General features: G+C 52.9%; 1 protein-coding gene across 3 annotated transcripts in view; it reads left to right on the top strand.

Moving 5' to 3' along the window:
* SEMA3F (semaphorin 3F) overlaps window positions 1–17,003 on the top strand; it is a 108,295-nt gene that overhangs the window by 68,891 nt on the left and 22,401 nt on the right. Inside the window, exons 4-6 of one of the 3 annotated variants that reach the window (XM_037904567.2) lie at window positions 900–962; window positions 2,847–2,966; window positions 6,059–6,148. In XM_037904567.2, the coding sequence (XP_037760495.1) occupies window positions 900–962; window positions 2,847–2,966; window positions 6,059–6,148 (273 nt within the window). Of the gene's footprint in view, window positions 1–899; window positions 963–2,846; window positions 2,967–3,598; window positions 4,393–6,058; window positions 6,149–17,003 lie in introns of those variants that run through there. The other 2 variants (XM_037904568.2, XM_043551581.1) reach the window with 2 other exon arrangements.

The following is a 17,003-nucleotide window of genomic DNA, read 5'->3' as shown; positions in this document are numbered from 1 at the left end:
TGGCCCCTGTGCTGCCCCCGCCCTGAGCACCGACTCTGCAGCTCCTACTGGCTGCAGTTCCCAGCCAATGGGAGCTGTGGAGGCGGTGCCTGCGGGCAGCGGCATGCGGAGACCCCCTGGCCTACCACCCCCACTGCCTAGGAGCCACTGCGAGAGGGGGGGGTGTGCCGGTCACTTTGGGAGCCGCGCCACCCAAGGTATGCGCCCTCCCCCGTCCCCCTCCTGCATCCAATCTCCCTGCCCCAGCCCAGAGCCCGCACCCTGCACCCAAACTTCCTCCCAGAGCCTGCACCCCTCACCCCTCCTCCCACACCCCAACTCCCTGCCCCACCCCAGAACCCGCCCCCAGCACCCAAACTTCCTCCCAGAGCCCACCCCCCGCACCTCCTCCTGCACCCCAACCCCCTGCCCCAATCAAGGTACCTCACTTTATTTTCATTTACTTCCCATTACTTAGAGGAGAAGGAGGAATGAAAACCCAGGGGTGGTGGGAAGATAAGAGAGAATGTTCTTTTTCTTGGCTGGGTCCCAAGTGGGGGCGGGGGGGGCAAAAATGAAGCTGCACACAGTGCCCCACTAGCTTTAAATCCGCCACTGTAGAAGATGCCTTCTCCGTGGGCCGAAGTGGAGCCACCCCTGGGGAGAAAGGAATTCAGCCTCCCCGTCTGTCAGTCCAAGGCAGCTTCTCCCGGCCCCTGGAGCACGGTGAGATGCAGAGCCCTGGTTCAGTCCCTGTGTGCTGGCCAAGCTGTTGGCTGTTCCTGCCAGGAAGCCGGTAGCAGACCCTGGCGTGGAGCTCTCTGAGGGGCCCAGGCCTCGGCTGCGTGGGTTCAGCCAGATCTAAATTTAGCCCCGGTGGAAAACCCCAGGTCACAACCGAGCGCCTGTTGTTTTGTCAGATTCACTGGCCCGCGTCCCAGCAGCGGATCGAAGAATGCATCTTGTCGGGGAAGAACAACAATGTGAGTCCTTCTGGGGGCGTGTGCCTGGGGGATGGGCAAAGGCACCTGCGGTCATGGAGAGCCAGCCTGGGCACTCCTTCAGGGGTTGGCTCTTTGAGATCCACACTCCGAGTCAGCTGACAGACTACGGGCTCTAATGACAACAGGGAATCTCCACCCAGGTGCCTTGCATCCCAGCCGTGTGATACTGGCACGTGGTTCAAGAGGCCGTTGGCTCACCAGGGGAACGTACGTGTGACCTTCCCCGGCGCGTTGCTATGGTAACCAATCGACCGTGGGGAGAGGATCCAGGTTGCCCGGGCCTGGTGATCGTCCCGTCATTCAACCCATGGGAGGGTCTGAGTTCAGTCCTTGCTGTGCTGGGAGGCTAAGTGATCACGGCAGGACGCTGAGAGCTGGGGACGTCCTCCCGTTCCAATGGACATCTCAGGGCCCGAACTGGAGAGGATGTGGGCGTGGGGGGCAGAGGCACCTCCCAGAAATCTTGCCCATGGGACGCACCTGTGGAGCCATTCCCCCTGCAGCTGCTGCCCCCAGCACCTTGCCCCCACAGCCCAAGCTAGGCTCAGGCCCCACCTGCCAGCCTGGCCCACCCAGGTACAGCGTCACTCCCCGTCCCTAAGAGTGGAAGTGGGGCACCCAGGGGGAAGGCCTGGTGCAGGAGCCAGCCCCATGGCAGCGGCGATAAGCAGCACTGGCTGCCCCCTGCCCAAGCAGGTTTGGCCCTGTGGCCCCTCTGTCAGGGGTATAGGGCCAGGAGGGGGCGGGGGGCAGCCAGCACTGTTGCTCCTCACCATGCCCGGCAGTACACACCGTGCGTGCCGTACGGTCATTGCTGCTTGGGGCACAGCCAGGCTTAGGCTGAGCTCCTGCTGGTACCAGCCGGGCTCCACCTGAAATCCCCAGTCCACGTGTCCCGCAGTTCCCATCTGGCCATTGAGCAAGTGTGCCTGGTTCTGAGGAAGCGAGGGGTTGGCGGTCACTGAGATGCCTCCACCGGAGCCAAGCCCCACATGCCTGGCAGCCACCTGACCCCCAGTCCTTCTCTCCACTGGTCGCTCAGCTGCTGTCGGTCCTGTCCTGCTCTCCCTGATGACGAACGTGCCTGAGTCCCCACTCGGCCCCCCAGTTTGCCAGGGCTCCTTCGCTGGCTTCCCGTGCTGCACTCCCAGGCTCCCCTCCCCCGATGCGGAGGAAACAGGAGCTGCAAACAGGATGCCTGGCCCTGACCCTGGGTCGTTAACTAACAAGCCGGGCCCAGCAGGACACCCAGCCATAATTGCTGTACTGCTGCCTCTCACCCGTTGGTAATACAGCCTGACTGGCCCCGGAACGCGGCCCCAGCAAGAACAGTCCGGCATCCCCTGCCTGCGCCCTGGAGCAGAAAGGGGTGGGGCACCCACTGGCCTGCGCCCTGGGGCAGAGGAGGTGTGGTGCCCGCTGGCCTGTGCCCCAGAGCAGAGGGGTTGGGGTGCCCGGAGCAGGGCAGGAAGCGCTGGCTTGGGGGAAGCTCATGGCTACGCCAGCCCCATCCGCTCCCAGTGGGACTCCATGTGGGGAGAAAGTTCCTTCACTGAGTCCTCGGGGCTGGATCAGCTACAGGCCACGCAGCGGGGTCAGTCCTGGCCGTACCTACTGACCCCCACCATCCCTGGGCTATTTGAATCCCTGTGCTCTGAGGAGCTCCAGGCCTGGGATCAGACTACACCACTTCTCTGGCACCGGGACACCCTCCTGGCTACATGCCAGTCTCCAGCAGCCCTGACACCTGAGGCCTGAGCATGCACCATGCAAGCAGAACTGGGGTGGGCATGGGGTGCCGAGGATCCTGCGCATGCTGCCCCAAGCCCCCATAACCCCTCTCATTCTCCTCCTGCTTCGCAGGGCGAATGTGGCAACTTCATTCGCCTGATCCAGCCCTGGAACCGGACCCACCTGTACGTCTGCGGCACTGGTGCCTACAACCCCGTCTGCACCTTCGTCAACAGGGGGCGCAAAGCACAGGTGAGGCGTCGGAGGGCCATTGCTCAGCCACACTCCCCCAGCCGGAGTGGTGGCATCCCCTCTGCCCCAGGGAGCTGGCCTAGGCATGGCAAGTCCTGCCAGGGCCCCCTGGGTGGTGCAATATTTGCTCCAAAAGGCCATCACCCTGGCTCAGCCTGTGGACTGCAGCTGCTCTCAACCCAATGGACCCTGCAGGAGGCCCATAAGAGGCCTGGCTGAGGTCTCCAGCACAAGGCCAGGCAGCTGCTCCTCTCAGTCTGGAACCTGGGGCCATTGTAGCCAGCTCAAAGGGGGGCACTCATGGAATAGAGCAGCTGGCTGGCCATCCTGGTGTCTCTGAACTGTGTGTGGGGTTCGCTTTATGGATTTCCTTGCCAGGGGGCAGTTTTCAGCTCCTGGGCTGTGAATCCCCTTTGGACAGGATCCTCAGGAAGGGAAGGGCTCCATCTGGAAAGCAGCTGGGGAGCCCCTGCACTGCGCTGAGATGCGCCAAGCTCCTGGCTCTCGCTGAAGATCTGCTGGGAGCTTTGCACACTCCTTGAGGTGGGAGAATCTCTGCTTTGGGCCTGGCTGCCTGCAGAGTCGTTGGCGCTGCTCGGTGGCCTAGCTTGGGGTAGCGAGTGATCCCATTGGGGGGCTGGAATGTCTCTCTCCCCTTGGAGGCTGATGAGTTTTGGCAGCATGGGGCACATGGGAAATGCAGAAATTTTTGCATGGCAGGTGCTCAGGTAGCTATGGGGAGGGAGGGGTAAATGAGGTTTGGTACATTTAACTTCAGTTTACACTAGTGAATTCTTTGCATCTGTATCTAAGATGGGCTCATGCCCCCGAAGTCAAGGATGGGGACACATATTAAACAGTGAAAAATGAAGTCATCAGGTGCTGCTCCTCAGCTCGGCTCCACCAGGGCTCTGGTAGCGCTCGGCTCTAAGTTATTCTATCATGTGCATACAGTGAGGTGTGGAACAGGGAATCTCAGTTTTTGCGTCGCAGCTGGTTGGGGTTGCCAGCGTCCTGTGTTACTGGAGAGCTGCTCCCACGCACGAGTCAGCGCCTCGGTCCCATTGCTAAGCCTGCCTGTGTCCGCGAATGGCTTCATTAATACTGCTGCCCCTCTGCCCCTGCAGAGCTCTCTGCAGAGAGCCCTCTGCAGAGCTTGGGGCCTGCAGGCCAGCCTGCCAGTGGAGGAGAAAGCAGTGTATCCACTGGGCCTGGAACTGAGGTGGGCCCAAACCGCCCTTCATCTGAGAATCTCGCCCATGCACCAATGCTCAATTCTTCAGCAGCAACTCGCCCTCCGGACTTGACTCTAGTTAGAGTGGATGGGGCGGCGAGCAAACTGCCCTGCTGCTTGCCACAGCTCCCTCCTACAGAACGTGCATCACAGCACCCAGCCGCCCCGGCATTTCTTCCAGCTGGCCAACTTGTAAGTCTGGGGAACAGCGTCACCCAGTGATGCCCTCTGTGTCGTGGATTGTGCCTGGCTAACACCTGCCTTGTTCTAATTGTGTGATTTGGGTTCATCACTCACAGCCAAACAGGCATGCATTTTTGCGCACTCTGTGCAAGAAATGGACGCACATCTTCCTGGCTTTCTATTGGCTGTTTGCCCTAGAGGATGGGGGCTGGGACAGAGGGGCTCCCCCACATCCATTCCAATCCAGCTGTGATCCCTGACAAGCAGAGGCTGTTCTGTCCCCTCCTTAAGGCTGTTTGGGGGCTCATGGGGATCTCAGTGCGTTTCCCCTGGGGCTGCATCCCCTAATTGCCGTGAGCATCAGGGGCCCTAATTGACCTCGGGCCCTTGCTGTCAGTCTCCTCCGAGAGGCCAAGGCAGGAGGGGGTCACCCCCCAGCTGGGGGGGAATCTAGTCCCACTCTTGCCCATATAGTGGGAGTGGGCTTTTCTTTTGGAGAGGCTCCGCCCACCACCTCCCAGGATTCAAATAGGCTATGGCTGTCGCTGGAGGGGGCGGGGCCTGTCGTTTGCCATGGGCTCTGCCCACCGGTCCTGGGGTCCTGGAGGGGTGGTACCTCCTAGCACCGCAGTCCATTGGAGAAAAGCCAGATGGTGAAGCTGTGCATAAAGTGAGTAGAGAGGGAGGAGCTGGCCCCCCGCAGCAGCTTTGTGGGATTGGGGTAATCCCGGAGTTCCTCATTATCCTCATGATTCAGGGCAAGAGCTGGGGTCAGGAAGGGATTTCCCAGCCGTATTATGGAACTGTGGGATCCACACTATTCCCGGCTGAGAATATAAACTTAAGTTTGGGGTTGTTGTTTTTTTTTTTTTAATTTAAAATTGATACACCATGACTAGAGAACCATATGCCTTGTGCCCATCAGCCAGGGTGGCACCTCCTGTATAGCACCCATGGGCACCGCTGGGCAAGCCTGGTTGAGTGTGGGGTAAGGACTGGGAAGCACTGAGGCTCCTCAAACCGCAGGCCACATCAGGGCATTTGCCACTGTCCTGGCCTCTCAGCTGCCTGGGGTTCTCAGTCTGGGTGTCACGAGGATGCGGCAGGCAGAGCAAAGGGCACGGTTATGAGTACTGTGTGGCAGGCCTGAGCCAGGCATTTGGTCACACGCAGTCCCAGAGCGGGGCCAGGACCCAGCCCTGCTGGAGCCAGGATTCCCTGATGTTTAACCGAGGGTCTTGGTCCCTTCCTCTGTCCCCGGGCTGGGGGAGGGGGCTTGTCACAAATTTCCACATCTGCTGTCAGTGTCAGTACGGGGCAGGAGGAGGCCCATCCAGTGTGTGCCACACACACGTGCCACGCATGCTGGCACACACCATGCCCACACATGCCATCACAAGCATGCCACCACACTAGCACATGGTGGGCACAATTGCATGCGGCACACACAAGAGCCTGGGCATGCTCACAATGCCCTGGGCTCAAGAGCGCTGGCTCTGCCCACGGGGGCACTCTAGGACCAGGGGCAGGCGCGCTGGCTGGGGGCAGGGGGAGTTTCTTGCCCTTCCAGGTGGGCATGATCCCCTCCCGCTGCCCTAGTGACCATCCCCGCCCACCCCCTGGGTGGCCTCTGTCCCCGCCAGCTCTAACTCTCTGCACTGCTCCTTCTCCTCAGGCCTTTGCGCTGACCCAAAGTGTCCAGCCGGGAGGACGGGGAAGCCGAGCCGCCGACTCCTCCCACAGCCCGACACCAGCAGAACGCAAGGTGGGACTCGCGCTCAGATTCCCCCCCAAGGGCAGGAGCCGGCTCCCTTCCCAGGGCATGCCTGGGCTTCCTAACCCTCCTCCCCCATGGCATGCACCTAACCGCTAATCCCCAGCTGGGCACGTCCCTTGCAATGGCTGAGCTGTCTGTGCCACCGCCTGGCACAGGGCAGCTGGTCCTCGCATCTCCTCTCGGACTAACACCTTGTTCCCCCAGGCCTTTCTCCAGACGCTGCGGGGAGGAGGGACACTGTCAGGGGCCCTGTGCCAGGAACGGAGCCACAGGCTCTTGATTCCTTTCAGAACACCGGCCGCTCGCAGGGGTGGGGGAACGGTGGACCTACAAAAACACTCCCCCAGCTGGCTCTTTAAGCACGGCAGTGCCCACCACCCGGGCAGGAAAGTTGACAACGCTCCAGCTGGAGACGGATCGTGTTGTTTAATTGGGAACGGGCCAGATCAGGCGAGGGAATGGGATGCACAGCTCTGAGGCCCTGCCCCTGACAGTATCTCTTCGACGAGATCATCTTCCCACCGGGCTAGCGGCCAGGTTGGCTCACTGCATGGAGATGGGGTTAGCCCAGGTTCGCGTCGCTGATGCCATAAGCAGCTCAGGGTGCCGGGAGGAATCAGGAGCTCATGGTCTCAGGGGAAGTTCAGCTTCTTCCAAGATTTGATTTTCCCTGTGCCACGAGCGACACACTCAAGGCTCCTGTTCGAGGGCATCTGCTCTGCCCTCCTGACTCCAGCTGCCTCCAGAGCATGTTCCAGGAGCTCAGAAACCCAGGTCTGGTCCTTACGTCCCCCCACAGGAGCAGCCAGCAGGGGGCTCTGCCAGTCCATGGGCATGTCCCATGCCCCAGCACCTTCTCCACGGGACAGTTTGCTTTGGGGAGGTTATTCGCTGAGAGCCTAGAGACCAAAGCCCCCCACAGAGCTGGTGGGCAGGGCCCAGCGAGATCCAGCAGTGCCCCTTACACACACATGCTCCTCCTGGGCTCAGAGCACCCCAACTGCCCACGCTCAGCTAGCGTCTCTCGGCTGTGACCCAATGCCAAGGGTTGTGGATGCCTGTCCCTGTGCAGGTTTCAGACCGGCCACCTCCCCCACCCTCCAGAGGGGTCCAAAGCATGGGGGGCATAGAAAGCTGCCTGGCAGGAGGCACCATCTGCCACCCAGCAAGGGGCCGAGACACTGACATGGGGACAGTTCCCTAAAGCAGCCGTGGGGCGGGAGTGGGGGTGTCATACAGACCTGGGCACCCGCCTCCCACGGCAGCCTTCTGGGGTGGGGCCTGGTGTCATGTTCTCCTTCTGCCATCCCAGGGCAGGATGGGGGTGGCAGCTTCCCCATTCCTGGGTCTTCTTAGCCCCTCTCTCTCCCCCCATGAGTATCTCCTCCCACAGCCTGGCTGCAGTCCAGCTCTCCTCCCTGGCTCCCATGTGGGAGCTGGCTCCTCATGTGATTGTGCGAGGCCCCCCATGGCACATGGTTCTCCTCCAGGCACCTGCCTGCCGCAACTCCAGTCCCTCAGCATCGCTGCACCCCGCCAGAGAGGAGCTGTGTATCCCCATCAGGACAACAGCATGCTCTCTGCTGGGCCAGGGGCAGCCTGGGCTGGGCTCGGGACAGGAGCCCCCGTGACAGACAGACAGCAGTCCCTGGGAGGTGCCCCCTCTGCGCCAGCCCCTCTCAGGCCAGAAAGGAAGAGCTCCCTTTGATGTCTCACCACACGCCCGCTGCTGTGCCTGGGTCACCATCGTCAGAGAATGGAGGAAAAGCCTCAGTGCCCTTCCCCTGGGCTGAGAGGCGAATGTCTCGGGGGGGCGGTCACCAGGGCCCTCCTGGACAGGACCCCCCCAGCAAGAGGATGAGGAGTTGCAAGGCAGAGAGAGAACGTCATGAGGAAGAAACAGGAGCCTCTGGTCAAGCTCTACTCAGCACGGAACTGGGGCAGGGGGCCACTGAGCTTGCTGGATGCCATATCTGTGCCCCTGAGCTCTTGGGCTGGCCGGAGCTTTAATCTATGCCAGTCTGTAGCAGCCCCAGCGCACCCACGACCAAGCCAGGAGAACCCTCTCCAGTGGGAGAACCCAGGCCTGCCTGGCCATGAGCAAGAGACTATCGTTGGGCTGGCCCCCTGGATATCTCAACGTTACCACATTCCCCACTAGCACCTGGCGAAGCCTGCAAACCAGCGTTTGCCGATGGGCCTTGGGATTCCAAATGGCTCAATTCTCGTAAGATTTCAGGAGGGGCGGTTCTTAAAGTGCCAGTACCTGGAGTCAGGGGTTTATGGGAGGAACTCAGCTTGCATCTTTGGGCAATTTTCTAGCCCTCAGTGATGTGCTTGGAAGCATGGAGGCCAAAGGCTCCAAGCCCCAGAAGGCAATGAGTTTGAAGCTGGGATTTTTTTTTTTAACTGCTGGTTATTCACGAGTAGGTTTTACTTGGTTTGAATATTCGGGGGATGGTGCCCTTTATGATCCTCTTCATCACGCAGTCTCTCGCTTAAAAAGTTTAAGTCGTCCAATCAGGGAGCAGAAAAAATATCATGTGGCTTAGGGGACCATCACGCACTTGAGAAAACAGTGGTGGTGAAGTTTTCTGAAGCCATTGTCTGAAAGTGTCTGGCCCAAATGACTGGTCTCACCATTGCAAATAGGCACTCAATTTGGGAAGATCAAAGTCTGCTTCAGAAGGAAAAAGAATTATCCACAATAAATGAGTTGCCCAGCGCTGGGTCAGTCTCCAGTAACCTTTAGTGCAGCTCACCTGCACCACTGAATTGCAGGTGCCGTTCATGCTAGGAGAAAGTGCCATAGTGCTGCATATGCAGATGGCAAAGGAGTACTTGTGGCACATTAGAGACATATGCAGATGGGGAGCCATGTGTTTGTATTCAGTGCGGGTGTGGTGATAGCTGTTGGATTGGGATGGTTGGATATACACCAGGGTGGGGGTCATACATACCCAGTTTTACCTCAGTCACATTGATGTGCATGCTCCCAGTGAAGCTAGTCATTTGCATTACCATTGTCACTGCGCTAAATGCTTTTCATCCATCCATTCATCCCAACTAGGGCGGATTAAGACCTTAGAGGCCCAAGCACTGAAAAGATTATGGTGCCCCTCCATATGTAATTCAAAATAAAACAAACTATACCGTAAAATAAAATTTTATTTTTCAAAATGACACAAAAAACTTACATGTTTGCTGAAATTAAAATAGCTTCTTTCTAGATTTTCTGATTGCAAAATTCTGGATAAGTTCATTGAAGCTGAGAGAGTAAAAGATTGAAGAAAAGAAAGAGACTCGACGAAGCATGTCCACTTCCATACACAATAGGGAAAGTGAATCATGTCTGTCCTGACACATTGCTGTTCTCTGAAGGTTTTTTATTCTTTTCAGCTGAGAAAAAGAGCGTTCTGCGGAGCAGTTAGTAATCATCAATGTTAGAAAAATACGTAGTGCGATCTCTACACTTGGAAATACACATTGTATTCCATCTTTCAATATTGTGTCATGAAGATCAATGTGACTGAATTTCATTTTTCCTGTTTCATTAAACTTTGCGCACATATAACAGTGGAACTGCTGTACTTTTCCACAGAGATTCATGTTCAAGTCAACAGGGTATGAGTCAACTAGCTTTTGGGAACCTTGTGAATATTGTTCATCAGATAAGTCCATATCATTTAGAAAAGAAAATCTACTTGATACTTCTTTGTACACGTCACCTCTCCTCTTCATATGAGCTTCAAGTGTATCAATTATAGCGTAGTAAGTAGATACGCGAAATTTGTCTCTAGGATTCAATGCTGTTTCTGTTGCACTGGTATCATTTGCTTGTTTTTTCCTGATTTGCTTGTGGGACTGAGCTTCTTTGTAGTTAGTATCAGGCAAGATATCTTTTGATATGCCTTCAAATCTTTCGAAATCATTCCTCAACGTGTGTACGTGGTCTGCTAATGATTGACAGAGGTCTGCACATGTTTTCAAATCCAATTCTTTTTCTTGGAGAGCTTGACTTGTGTGGTAAAAGTGTTGTAAAATTCATTCCACATGGTCAACATGAATACAAACTCTAGTTCTTGCATCTTGTTTGCAATGTTTTTTGCCTCTCTTATAGTTTCTCCCTTTTGTGATTGGTCTTCATCTATACTTTCTAATGCATCCACAATCTTTGAGTAGGACTCCAGAATTGCACTTGTTGCCACTGCATGTGCTTCCCAGCGAGTATTAGAAAGAGATTTCAACACGCGAGCATTGCCCAAATATGTTTTAAGAACTGTCCATCGGTGTGTTGAGGCAGAGAAAAATGTATAAAGTAACTGGACTGTTGAGAAAAAACTTACTGCCACCGGACAACAATCAAGAGCTCTGCAGCCAACAAGACTGAGAGAGTGTGCAGCACATGGTATGAATATGGCATATTTGTTCTGTTCTAAAAGCTTCTTCCGCATTCCTTGATAACGCCCTGACATGTTGGCAGCGTTGTCGTAAGATTGACCTCTGCACTTTGAGAAATCTCTTTTGCAAACTTGGCACAGATAATGCAGTATTTGATTTGCCATTTCTTCACCAGTGTGGCTTTTCAAATTGAGGAATGTTATAAATCGTTCAACCGGTTTTCCATCTGTGGGAGACACATATCTTAGTACAATACTCAATTGATCAATAAGTGAAAGATCAGGTGTGGAGTCGACAGATAAACTGAAGTACCCAGCAGTACTTATTTCATCCACAATAGCTGAACACACTTTGTCACGCATTAGACCACTGAGTTCATCACATATTGTTTTGGGTAAGTATGATGGGTTACCTTTGCCAGCATTCCCATCTTTTGAGATATGGCCTGCTAAAAATGGGTCAGACTGAACCACAAGCTCCAACAATCCCAAGAAATTTCCATTCTGAAATGATCCAAATGTCCAAATGTCCCATTAGTAGGACCCCCCCCCCCGGTTTAGGTGGGGATAAGTAATAAAAAGAGAACAGAAAAACGGCGGGAAGAGTGTTTAGTGGAGTGTAAGGAAGTCTAACAAAGTTCTGATTTTTCCCATGATGACTACTTTGATGCTTTTTTTGAAATATCAAATATCAATTTTTTTTTTTAAATCTCATTTTTTTTGATGCTCCCTGCTTTGCTGGGGCCCTAATCACATGCTTAGTCTGCCTATTGGGTAATCCAGCCCTGAAAATGCCCCTATATGACTCCATGTTATAAGAGCACCTCCTGCCCTGACTCAGCCCATTCCACGGAAAGGACCTGACATGAGCAAGTCCTCAGGTAAAAGAGGGGTCAAGGGAGGGAGATTAATTCTGTCTGATCCAATCCATCTTGAAGACAACTTCAGCACAGCTCAGCAGAGCTCGTCTGTGTGACTCTCTGAGACAGGGATGAGCTCAGCAGTTAGCTATCTGAATCCTGTGTCTTTCACTTCCAGCCCTTCAAATCCGGCCACTTCCAAAACAGTTACCATGCTCTGAAGCCCATAACCGACCCTCCTTTTCATCCCCTTGTTAGACAAGTATTCGCGGAACATTCCAACAATCAACAGCAATTATGTTACCAACAGCTTAGATGCAAGCGGAACATCTGGACTAGATACGGTTGAAATGTTCCAATGGAAAGTTTTTCTATTGAAAAGTAGCATTTTTTCATAAATGCCCCTTTTTTCTTTTGGTAACACACCATCACCAGTGTTATTTTTGGTTTCCAGCAAATATTTTTTTTATCAGAAAGGTGATCAAAGTGTCAATTGCATTTTTTGTTTCCCAACTTTCAGGCAATGAAAAATTGCAATGACCATTTGGATAAGGATTTCAATTTAAAAAAAAAAAACAATTGTATAACAATTTGCAAAGAAAGAAAAAAATGGGTCAATTTCAAACCATTCAAAATGAAAACAGCTTCAGCGGTTTTCACTCCACTGGTTTTTCAACCAGCTTTAAGCAGGACTGGCTCTTGGATTTCAGACAAAAAGGCAGAAGACACCTTGTCAGGTTCTAGGAATGGGTGCATGACTTTTCCTCGAAACACCGAGACTGATACCCATGGCTCTCTACTCACAAGTGCTGGAGTGGCACGAAAGCAGGCTAGCTTAGGGCAGTTGGGCTGGTATGACTTTTCATTCAAGGATGGTTTGTACCATGCTGCCATACAAAATATCACTAGCCAGGGATGAGATACCTTGGACTGCCCAGATACATGGGAACATGGGCATTGCCAGGCTGGATCAGAACCAAGGTCCATCCAGCCCAGTGTCCCATCTCTGACTGACACTGGCACCAGCTGCTGCAGGGGAAGGTGTAAAAGCCCTGCAGCGGTCGAAGTCGGGTAATCTTCTCCCCACATAGGTCTCTAGTAGCCAGCAACTGGCTCATGCCCTATGTACAAGATGGAGTATCCCTACCAAAAGTTATTGTGGGCATAAGGTGGCGATAGCATTGCTAGGGCGGACAAACAAGGCAAGCCCATTGCTGGTATAGGGCTAATACAAGGTGCTATAGCAGATCGCACGGTGGTAGGCTGGCTGCCATGGAGATTGCCTGGGAACTTGGAGCGAGTTCAAAGGGCCGCCATCCATTTGAAATCTAGCCCGTTTCAGTCATGAGTGAAATGTCTCTCCCGGCCCCGCCCCTGTCAGTTCTGTGGTATTACATTCACATTCCCTTCTCTGTGATGCTTTTCTCTGCCGTCACTGTGTGGGGACCCACTCAGACTGCAGGAGAAGCTGGCTAATGCCTGGGCTGAATGGAGGATGTCACCCTGCTGTACACAAGGGAAACGACAGCTGGCACAGAAGCAGCCAACCCAAATGGCAAGCAGGGGTGGGCTCAATCCGTGCAAATAGCTACTTAGCCCTGCGTACACTAGGAGTTGCACTGGTTCAGCTACAGTGGTGGCTGGCTGGACTCAGGGGAAATCGCTAGTACAGACCAGACCTAATTAAATATGGGCCCCATTCAGCAAAGCACTTAAGCACATGCTTGAACTTTATGGTTAAAAGTTAATACTGCTGCCAACTCTCACAGTTTGATTGTGAGTCCGGCAGTTTCTGGAGTATTTGTTTAAAGCTCCGGCTGGTGGCATCAAGAGATCGCAGGAGAGTCTCGGCTTTCATTCAAAGTCAAAGGCAGTTTCTAGCCCTCCTGGTTGCAGAGGAAAGCTTGAAAACATGACATACGTGTGCCCCAAAAGCTTAGAAACTAAAAATCTAAGAAAAACAATCCCACAATTATTATTAGGTTGTTTTTTTTTCAGATCTCATGGTTTTTAAAACAATCTCATGATATTGGCAGGCCAGATTAAGGATTGTTCTGCATTTAAAGTTGGCAACACCTGAGTTCAGCAAAGCACTTAAGCATGTGTTTAACAGGGATGGTTTGCTGACTTGGGACCTACTTTATGGGGAAACCAGGGACTATTTCCCAAGTAAGGTCAAATGTACAAAGTAAATAAATTGCCACACTACCTGGAATGCCATCCTAAGGGGCAGTACTTCCTGGATTGCACTACTGATGAGTGGAACTTCCTGGAATGAAATCACCCAGTACTGGTGGTATGATGTAGTGTGAGGGTAGGACGTGTAGCCTGATCTCACCATTTGATCTTCTAACACCCATTTACATAGAGACACTTGCCGTCCCACTTCCTGTGCTTCCTACTCAATGGAGTTTAATTAGCAGACAATAATCGTGGTATCGCATGCAAAGGATGAAGGTGGATGGGAAGCTGGGAGGCAGTGACCATGATATGATTGAGTTCAGGATCCTGACACAAGGAAGAAAGGAGAGCAGCAGAATACGGACCCTGGACTTCAGAAAAGCAGACTTTGACTCCCTCAGGGAACTGATGGAAAGGATCCCCTGGGAGAATAACATGAGGGGGAAAGGAGTCCAGGAGAGCTGGCTGTATTTTAAAGAATCCTTTTTGTGGTTGCAGGAACAAACCATCCCAATGTGTAGAAAGAATAGTAAATATGGCAGGTGACCAGCTTGACTTAACAGTGAAATCCTTGCTGATCTTAAACACAAAAAAGAAGCTTACAAGAAGTGGAAGATTGGACAAATGACCAGGGAGGAGTATAAAAATATTGCTCAGGCATGCAGGAGTGAAATCAGGAAGGCCAAATCACACTTGGAGTTGCAGCTAGCAAGAGATGTTAAGAGTAACAAGAAGGGTTTCTTCAGGTATGTTAGCAACAAGAAGAAAGTCAAGGGAAGTGTGGGCCCCTTACTGAATGAGAGGCAACCTAGTGACAGAGGATGTGGAAAAAAGCTAATGTACTCCACTCCTTTTTTTTTGCCTCTGTCTTCACGAGCAAGGTCAGCTCCCAGACTACTGCACTGGGCAGCACAGCATGGGGAGGAGGTGACCAGCCCTCTGTGGAGAAAGAAGTGGTTCGGAACTATTTAGAAATGCTGGACGAGCACAAGTCCATGGGGCTGGATGCACTGCATCCGAGAGTGCTAAAGGAGTTGGCGGATGTGATTGCAGAGCCATTAACCCTTATCTTTGAAAACTCATGGCAATTGTGGGAGGTCCCAGATGACTGGAAAAAGGCTAATGTAGTGCCATCTTTAAAAAAGGGAAGGAGGAGGATTCAGGGAACAACAGGACAGTCAGCCTCACCTCAGCCCCTGGAAAAATCATGGAGCAGGGCCTCCGAGATAACTGGCTCTGTGGATGAGGGGAAAGCCGTGGACGTGTTGGATCTAGAATGTTCTCAGTGGTAGCTGATGACAGAACAAGAAGTAATGGTCTCAAGTTGCAGTGGGGGAGGTTTAGATTGGATATTAGGAAAAACTTTTTCACTAGGAGGGTGGTGAAACACTGGAATGCGTTACCTAGGGAGGTGGTGGAATCTCCTTCCTTAGATATTTTTAAGGTCAGGCTTGACAAAGCCTTGGCTGGGATGATTGAGTTGGGGATTGGTCCTGCTTTGAGCAGGGGGTTGGACTAGATGACCTCCTGAGGTCCCTTCCAACCCTGATATTCTATGATTCTATGATTCCTTGACTTTAGCAAAGCTTTTGACACGGTCTCCCACAGTATTCTTGCCAGGAAGTTAAAGAAGTATGGGCTGGATGAATGGACTGTAAGGTGGATAGAAAGGTGGCTAGATCATCAGGCTCAATGGGTAGTGATCAATGGCTCCATGTCTAGCTGGCAGCCGGTATCAAGCGGAGTGCAACAAGGGTCGGTCCTGGGGCCAGTTTCTTCAATATCTTCATTAATGATGTGGAGGATGGCGTTGACTGCACCCTCAGCACGTTTGCAGATGATACTAAACTGGGAGGAATGGTAGATATGCTGGAGGGTAGGGATAGGATACAGAGGGACCTAGACAAATTAGAGGATTGGGCCAAAAGACATCTGATGAGGTTCAACAAGGACAAGTGCAGAGTCCTGCACTTAGAATGGAAGAATCCCATGCACTGCTACAGACTAGGGACCTAGTGGCTAGGCAGCAGTTCTGAAGAAAAGGACCTAGGTGTTACAGTGGACGAAAAGCTGGATATGAGTCAACAGTGTGCCCTTGCTGCCAAGAAGGCTAACGGCATTTTGGGCTGTATAAGTAGGAGCATTGCCAGCAGATCGAGGGACGTGATCATTCCCCTCTATTTGGCATTGGTGAGGCCTCATCTGGAGTACTGTGTCCAGTTTTGGGCCCCACACTACAAGAAAGATGTGGGAAAATTGGAAAGAGTCCAGCAGAGGGCAACAAAAATGATTAGGGAACTGGAGCACATGACTTATGAGGAGAGGCTGGGGGAACTGGGATTATTTAGTCTGCAGAAGAGTAGAATCATAGAATATCAGGGTTGGAAGGGACCTCAGGAGGTCATCTAGTCCAAACCCCTGCTCAAAGGGGATTTGATAGCTGCTTTCAACTACCTGAAGGGGGGTTTCAAAGAGGATGGAGCTAGGCTGTTCTCAGTGATAGCAGATGACAGAACAAGGAGCAATGGTCTCAAGTTGCAGTGGGGGATGTTTAGGTTGGATATTAGGAAAAACTTTTTCACTAGGAGGGTGGTGAAGCACTGGAATACGTTACCTAGGGAGGTGGTGGAATCTCCTTCTTAGACATTTTTAAGGTCAGGCTTGACAAAGCCTTGGCTGGGATGATTTAGTTGGGGATTGGTCCTGCAGGGGGTTGGACTAGATGACCTCCTAAGGTCCCTTCAAACCCTGATATTCTATGATTCTATGACTGTGGAGGCTTTAAACTCATTGCTGCTTGTATTGGAAGGTCATTTCCTAGCAGCCAGTCAGACGGGCCCTAGCTGTGGTTGCTTCTGTTTTTGTTCTAACCCAGGCTGCCATCAAAAGGCTTGTGACTGATGACCAGCAGCATTCCTGCAAATCAGTCACTCTGTAGCTGTAATAACATGCCAGGGGCACTGACTGTCTCTGCTCTCACACGCTAAGCAGGGCCAGGCCTGGTTGATATTTGGATGGCAGATTGCCCATTAAAAATGAATGATTAGGCCCTTTTAGCTTTGGGTCAGCGCCCCCAGCGTGGCTGAGATGCCGTTGCTTAGGCGAGATGACAGAGTTGTCAGCTTGTGGCTCTTACTACTGTAATAACCCTGCATGCAATGCTACTCTGCATGGAAAGCCAGGACAAAGGTGTGGCCAGACGGGGGCCACACTACCACAGATGCCCAGCCACTGACTCCAGCGAGATTAATGGTAGAGACAGAAGGACAGGTGCTGTGATGGGGCGATCGCTGAGCAACCTGAGGCTTGTGCCATTGAGAGCTTTGTCTAGGCTCAGCTGGAAGGGAACTGGGCACTCGCAGCAGCAGTGGAGTAACAGCCCCTCACCGTTCCACCGTACCA

The sequence above is a fragment of the Chelonia mydas genome, chromosome 7, assembly GCF_015237465.2.
Source record: "Chelonia mydas isolate rCheMyd1 chromosome 7, rCheMyd1.pri.v2, whole genome shotgun sequence".
Lineage (NCBI taxonomy): Eukaryota > Metazoa > Chordata > Testudines > Cheloniidae > Chelonia > Chelonia mydas.
Note: the sequence above shows the minus strand (reverse complement) of the source record. Positions and strands in the feature narration are given on the sequence as shown.